Raw genomic sequence first — 7,200 nt, forward strand, 5'->3', positions numbered from 1 at the left:
TGAGTAGTAAATTGCAGCGCCACTTGTTCTTTCTGATTGAATTATTATGTTACTATAATCGTAAAAGGACTTATACATCACTTTCTCCTTTTGTAAATTGTATCTCATTCTCACGTGAAATGGTCAATATCTATGTGTGTTCCCATGACAAGCGCACGCAGCTGTAGAGACGTTAAAATGGGTCAGCCCTAACAAATCTTTCCTCGCAGGCATGTGCGTTGCCCGCGTCCATCCTTGTCCATGAGATGGACGTGACCTTCTCTCTTGACGAAAATGCCATATTCCATCTGGCATTTGTGACAGGAGTACATACTACTCCTATCACAAACTTTTCTGCGAGAACGAGTTTGCTGTTTGCCAGCTAAGTTGGTTACATCATGTAGTGCCACACAGCTCACTGCGCGGCGGAAGAATACCCACTCCCCAACATGCGATCCACAATCAGCGGATGTCAATGAAAGGACGTGGCAACACCAACCTGGAAAAACACCTCCTTTTGCCTCGTTCAGATTTTGCTTTGCATACGACAAATAAAAGAACGGTAAATTTTGGCATTTATTGGCCGTTTCACCATGTCAATCTGGTATAAGTATCTTGCAGCAGCAAGCAGTGCAGTCATATATTTACACTTTACATTTGAAGGGAGGCAAAGCAATGAAAAACCTGATCATGTATTGACCATATCAACCAAAAAAAGGGTATGAAGAACTATGAATTCCGGCCCATTGCCTCAAACTGTTCTGAAAATGAAAAATGCACAAGGCATTGATGAGATGCATACAGCAGATCAGGAGGCTCGATGGAACATAAATAAGCTGTGCATTGGCTCTTTTAGAATATCCCTTTTGGACTATTATAAGCTGGACTATGTTAAGTGACTTCCAGCACGGTCTTTCTTGACTATCTTCTCAGTTTGCCTCGGGTCACCACTCTGTACTTATTCAGAGTAAGATTTGCTCGGTTTTTTGATAGACCAAAAAAAAAGTGAGAAAAGGGTAACCATGTACAAAGCAATGAAGTTTAGTTTTATGTTGGAATGCCGGCATTAGTAAGTCGTCGACTCTTCTTTTCTTGTTCCTGTACATTGCTGCTAAGTTTATTATGTACAAAATTTTCTTCTCTGCAACAGACAAGAAAAATAAAATAAAGGAATTTAGCGTCTGACAAGAACACCAAGAAATAAAAGCTGCAGAATAAATACAAATATAGTCTGTGCTACATAGATACACGCAGTAGTATTTGAACCTAGAGGCCAATCAAATCATACAATATGAAGAACAAATGCATTCAACGTGGGAAATATTGTAATTATTTCATAACTAAAATTCACTGTGGGAATTCGCTTGGATATATTTTTTAAAAAAATCATGAGCTGCAATTAGGAGTATGTATTTCATCTCAAGTTAGCATGAGAGTTTTTTTAAAGAGATTCCTTATACAACTCATTTTGTATTTTCAAAAGCAAAACGAGCTTAAAATCCAACTCAAACACGGATCTATATTTCCAAAAGCAAACAAACATAAAAACCGATTCAAACACGGATGACGTACTAAAATACCAACAAAAACATCTTCAATTTTTATAATAGTAGAGATAGAGATATGATATGCTCACCCTAAGATCGGACTCCTTTACAGCTTCCAATGTCTCAGCCATCTGCATTTGTCTAATCACTGTTGCATGCAATACCTGAACAAACAAATTCAAAAACATCACATATAAATAGACGAACAATGAAATACAACAACAAAGGAAGCTAATATTATCAGCTAAACTGCAAAAAGGTAATGAACACATATCCAATGAATTATAACTTCAGTATGCACTACACCCAAGCAAACAACTATATATTAACATGCCCACTCTAGTAGACTCCTAGGATCTGACCCATAGAAGGATTTACGTATGGCAGGTTAGTATAATTGCAAGCCTGCATATTAAGACTGCTATGAACATAACCAATGATAGCGATGTAAGATTTGAAAATGTTATAAAGCACATTTTTAATAAGTACAAAAAACGAATGGCCCTTGGGAGATCTCTTGTTAAAATTTTGGATTTAAATAGGCTGCATTGCATTTTCCTTCTATCTCCAATGTTTAACTTGTAAAGGTTGGACGAGCATAGCCCATGCAGTTCCTATTGGATAGTGTGATCAAAAGTCTCAGGAGTGGATTGGAAGTATCTTAAATCTGCATATTCAAATAAATAAAGCCACAATTTCATAGTTGACTTCAACTATGTTGGTTCAAAATTCTCTTAACTATTTAACAGAAATTCATCTATCAATTACAGAACACCCTTCTGTGGTAAGCACATGACAGAGAGCTAACCTTAAACCTACAAAAAAAAAAGTCAGCACCATAATTCAATTACAGAACACCCTTCTGTGGTAAAACACCATTACCTTCTTTGTCTTCTCCAGATCAAATTCAATGCACTTTATCCTGTCAAAAGAATCCTGTATAGCACGATCCTTATCCTGTGGAATCTCTGGAGGCTTTCTGCTGAGCTGATTAAACATTGTCTCAAGTCTTTCAAGACGCTCTAGACAAGGATTTACACGATCTTCCTTAATTATCTGAAGATCTGCCTGATTACTGTGCACTGTTGTAGTATGCTGGGGGACATTTTCCAACTGTTGTCGATGACGGATGAAAATACGCAAAAAAGAGAGTACTTCAAGAATTACACCGAGAACTTTTTTAGAAATATATTTCAAGATCCCATGATCTGCATTTCCTTCACCATCATTTGGGACGTGACCTGCTAGTTTCAATTCATAGTTTCAAGAATCAGAGGGGCTGATCTCCTTACTTAGACAAGTGAATCAAAATATTAATGAATTAATTGTTTTTTAGAAAATAACTCGTGCATGCAGATTTTGACTGGATACCTGGCTCAGGCGAAACTCTGTTTATTGAGGGATTTTGTCTTGCGCTGTACTGTCCCGATCCATTTCCAGGAGGGTTGTATCTTGTATTCGTCTCAACAACTTTATCATCAGAACCACTGCATGTTGATCCTGACTCCCTGGCCTGCATGATAAAACCAGGAGATTAAGTCTGTTATGGAACACCATTGGTGATGCATGCTATATGCAGGCACATGGTAACTGCAAAGAACATCTAAGCTACTTTTCATGACAACCGAAGTAGTAAATGCGTAGTTTAAGATGGAGCAGACAGATGTTCTTAAATAGTGGTAGCACAAAAGGACCAAGAACAGACCTCCTCATGAACTGGAGCCAAACTATGATACTCAAAATCTTCCTGTCCTATAGGAGATCCAAGATCATCAACATCTGAACCAGATTCAGCATTTGATGTATAACTAATTCTTTCTGGTAACTGAAAGAAGTAGCATCAAATAAAATGTCAAAATAGAAGATGGGACAACTGAGCATATGAGAGTTCATAGATTGAACAATTGGTAATCTTGCCTTGAGAGCACGCAATCTTACAGAGCCTGTAATTGCTTCTTCTATATCAGATACTTGGCCAATGTCCTTCAACGCAGATGATTCCATGCAATGTACAAGCTACAATTGGAATTAAATTAATGAACAGTGGCAGCAGAGTTACAAATTTAACTCCTGCTGCACTGTGCAGACTATGATATGCTAAGAGAAAAATGGCAAATTTAGAGATTTACCTTCATAATTAAAGGATCACTCCAGGGGCCTTTGTTGGATCGCAGGCATCCTCCCTGGCTAGAGCACGTGCAAGAACCACCAAGAAACTCTGGTAGTTGGCTGCATATATATGTTGGTAAGCCAGGCACCACAGAACACCAACAAATCTTACATTTGAAATCAAAATAACATATAAGATCACAATCACCAACCTTGAGTCAATAGCTTCAAGAAGTCTGTGTTGGTATTTTGTTCCTAGAACCTGTAACAAATAGTAGGTATGAGCACACACAAAGATCACAAGGTGAAAAGTGAACTTTCAAAGCTTGCAAAAGTTTGTACATGGATTTTAGACGAGGTTTTGGGGTCAAGAAGTCCCTTCACAGTACTCCAGATCAGTTTAAAACCAGGCCCCGCATTTACAATGAACATTTGATGTAGTGTCTGCATGATTTAGGGCAAGCTTGGTAGTCAGCATGATTACAAAATAGGCCTAAATTTCATAAGTAACACCTACCTCAGGATAATAATCACCATCTATTTTCTGCATACAGCGCACCAAATCCCTTGCGATCTTGCTAAAGTTCTTCCAACCCTAATACACATAAAACAGAAGGAACAAGCTAAAATGCTATGAACCATTTTCCACTATTATGCAACCAGGATAGAGATCTACATTACTTGTAAAGAAAGGTACTGCTTGAAGAAAATAGTCTATTATCAAAAGGAAAACTATCCTGGGTCATATGTGCATATGTTTAAGGAAACTAATTGTCTGAACGTATACAGATCTACTCATGGCATTCTTATCTTGCATTGAGTGGATTTATCCCAAACCCTTCCGAAATTCCACCCAAGTGTTAGAATAAAATCCACTATACATTTGGTTTGCATGGATCAGATAAGATTCCCAATCATTAATTTGGAATTGGCAAAACAAAATATTTTGGTGTTCTTTCTCAAAACAAAATATTTTGGTGTTCTTTCTCAGTTGCTCCAAACATCATACAAATTTGACTAGGACAATGCTTTCCTTTTAAAACATGATTCTCAACTCAATATCATGAAGGATATTTATTTTTACATGTTCTTGGTGTTTAATAAACAATGATGAAAGCTAATTTCCAAATTGATGGTTTCATAACTTCATGTCTTTAATGTATCAACACCTTAAGAAATTGTTAGTTCAGGCAAATGTCTTTATTGTGAGCATGAAAGTATCTTAATGTAGGACTGATATTCTTTGTCAATTTTATTAGACAACTGCTAGCAAGAAGAAGACATAGTTAGGTGGCGATGGACAATTGAACATACCACACCGTGGACATCCAGTATTGTAGTTGTCGTATCAATATGCTTTTTAGCAGCAATTGAGCATGCAGGAAACTTCTCTCGGAATGCTCTCTCAAATTCCTGTACATGATATTTAATATAGCGTTCCACTGTTGTAATTTGTACAAGCTTACTGGGTTCAACTTTCCCAAGCAACTCGATATAGACGGGCCTTCCTTCCTTGTCAACACCATGATAACCATGGGGATAATACTGCAGCACCTCCTCTAGCTCATGAAATTCAAAATCCTTTAACAGAGAAGAGTTAGATGCAATCAGTATACATGTTGTAGTAAAGAAATTATGTGGGAAGCAATTGTTCATATCCATAGAGTCCTAGTAAAAATGCATCAAAGTGTAGTACAGTTTTCAGATCAACTCAAAGAATAGACAGTGTCTTTACTTCCAAAATTGTGTCAGTCCCGAAATCCTTCCTCCAGTGCAGCATGTCAGCCCACATATGTGCTGCCTTTTCAACATCAAATTTCCTAGCTTTCAAGAATCTGCAGGATATATAGATCAGAATGAACAATCAGTAAGTGGGCATTCGACAACCGAAAATACTTATATTAGAATGTTTCAACTGATGCTAACCTAAGCATCGTGTGATAATCGTCATGCCTCTCAGGCAGCATGTCCCTGGCAAACAAAACCTCTCGAAAAGAGCTGACAGCCTGCTCCTCCTCCGCGTCCCTGACATCCTCTATCGTGATCTTCGGCACTCTGCAGCCCACTTTCCTCTTCCCTCTCTTCTTCAGCGAATGCGTCAGCCTCGTAGATGCATGCAGCGCCTTCTTCTTCAACGACCGTATCCTCGTCTGCCTTGGCTCATCCTCCGAAATCTCAGCGTCCCCTCTGTCCCTCCTCTCATCGTTACTAGCTGATATTTCGATGCCGTCGACATTGCTCTCTGCAACAACGCAACGCAATCCAGAGAGCATGAGCTGCATTGGCCATTATCCACTAAACCTACATACCAGCACGATAATCTACAACTTCATACCTGACATTCTCCACAAATGCACCCTCAGACGATCAGACTTCTCACTCTGTATTTTTCTCAAAGATCGCTGATCCGATACTTAGTCACAACCACACGGGCCTAGACGCTGCCAGAGACTTAATACAGATTAAAATTCAATTCAGAGAGTTGTACTAGAACAATAACGAACTCGCCGCACATTCATTCAACGATAAGCCATGGAAACAGCTAAAACCCGATCCCCCCAGAAAGCCCCCAAAAAAAAAGTGATCCGTTCAATCTGCAATAAATGCTCCCGCCGCGAGATCCAGCGGGAGCCGCACCCAACCCCCCCAACCGCCTCGGGAATCACGCGACCGCAAGCAGCTAGCTAGATCCAACCGCCCCCGATCCGCGGGCGAACTGCGCCCTTATCCGAATCGATCCGTACCTCGTCGCCGGGAGAGGAGGAGATCTGCAGCTAGCGGCACGCACGCATCCACCAGCTGCGGCGGCGCGGGACTCCTCCGATCAGGCTCGGATCGGAGAGGCGGGCCAACGGGGGATACCCCCGGCGGCGAGGGAGGATTCGAGGCGGCGAGGGCGAGGGCGAGGGCAACGCGGAGGAAATTCGAGTTCGGTGCGAGCGTTTGTTTTGTTTCGTTTGTTTGATCCGCTCTCTCCTCGCGCTTACGCTTCCATGGCCTTCCTTTTCCGCCTACTCCTATACTACTAGTAGTGCTGTGCTTCTAGTGCTCTCTGTAACGGGGGTTTCCTTTTTCGAGGGGCTTTTGATGTGGGGCCCACGCGTCAGTGGGGGTGAACGCGCGCGCGTCGAGATTGACCTGGCGCGCGCGCTCCGCCCGGCGCCCGCGTTGCGTGACTGCGTTACGAAGCCCCGGGAGGGGAGCGCCGACGCTCACGTGCGCGGTATCCGGGACACGTGGGGCCCGCTGTGAAGTGGGGTCCTGCAGAGCCACCGGCAGGAGGTAGGAGGTGGCTCCTGAGTCCCTGAGTCTCCTGGCTTCACACAAAAGTATTTATACAAATCAGCCAAGTATACTCCCTCTAAAAAAAATAAACATAATAGGATGTGATTTATCATTGTATAATAAATCTGAATAAAATATTCAGACTAGTTAATATGATAAATCATATTCTATTCTAGATTTAGTTCTTTTTTGACATGGTGAGTATGACATAGGTGATTTTTCTCGAAAACACTAGTGAATTGACATAGATATTAGGCAATGTTATTTATCACCTCTTCCT

General features: G+C 40.9%; 1 protein-coding gene across 5 annotated transcripts; it reads right to left on the reverse strand.

Annotated features, from left to right (window-relative positions):
- Positions 1-531: 531 nt before the first annotated feature.
- On the reverse strand, positions 532-6,630 carry LOC4330561 (phosphatidylinositol/phosphatidylcholine transfer protein SFH9). 5 transcript variants are annotated; one of them, XM_066307307.1, is made up of 15 exons: positions 6,380-6,630; positions 5,971-6,076; positions 5,562-5,877; positions 5,371-5,470; positions 4,950-5,216; positions 4,153-4,230; positions 3,978-4,079; positions 3,848-3,897; positions 3,656-3,755; positions 3,444-3,509; positions 3,232-3,351; positions 2,898-3,039; positions 2,409-2,767; positions 1,616-1,690; positions 532-1,120 (listed from the first exon to the last, which is right to left on the reverse strand). In XM_066307307.1, exons 2-15 carry the CDS (start codon positions 5,975-5,977, stop codon positions 1,100-1,102), a joined length of 1,803 nt encoding a protein of 600 aa, XP_066163404.1. In that variant the 5' UTR covers positions 5,978-6,076; positions 6,380-6,630; the 3' UTR covers positions 532-1,099. The 5 variants fall into 5 exon arrangements, with proteins under 5 accessions (XP_066163404.1, XP_015627263.1, XP_015627262.1 ...); XM_015771777.3 differs by having other exon boundaries at positions 2,409-2,770; XM_015771776.3 differs by having other exon boundaries at positions 3,444-3,542.
- Between the last annotated feature and the right edge of the window lie 570 nt (positions 6,631-7,200).

Source organism: Oryza sativa, chromosome 2 (genome assembly GCF_034140825.1).
Source record: "Oryza sativa Japonica Group chromosome 2, ASM3414082v1".
NCBI lineage: Eukaryota > Viridiplantae > Streptophyta > Magnoliopsida > Poales > Poaceae > Oryza > Oryza sativa.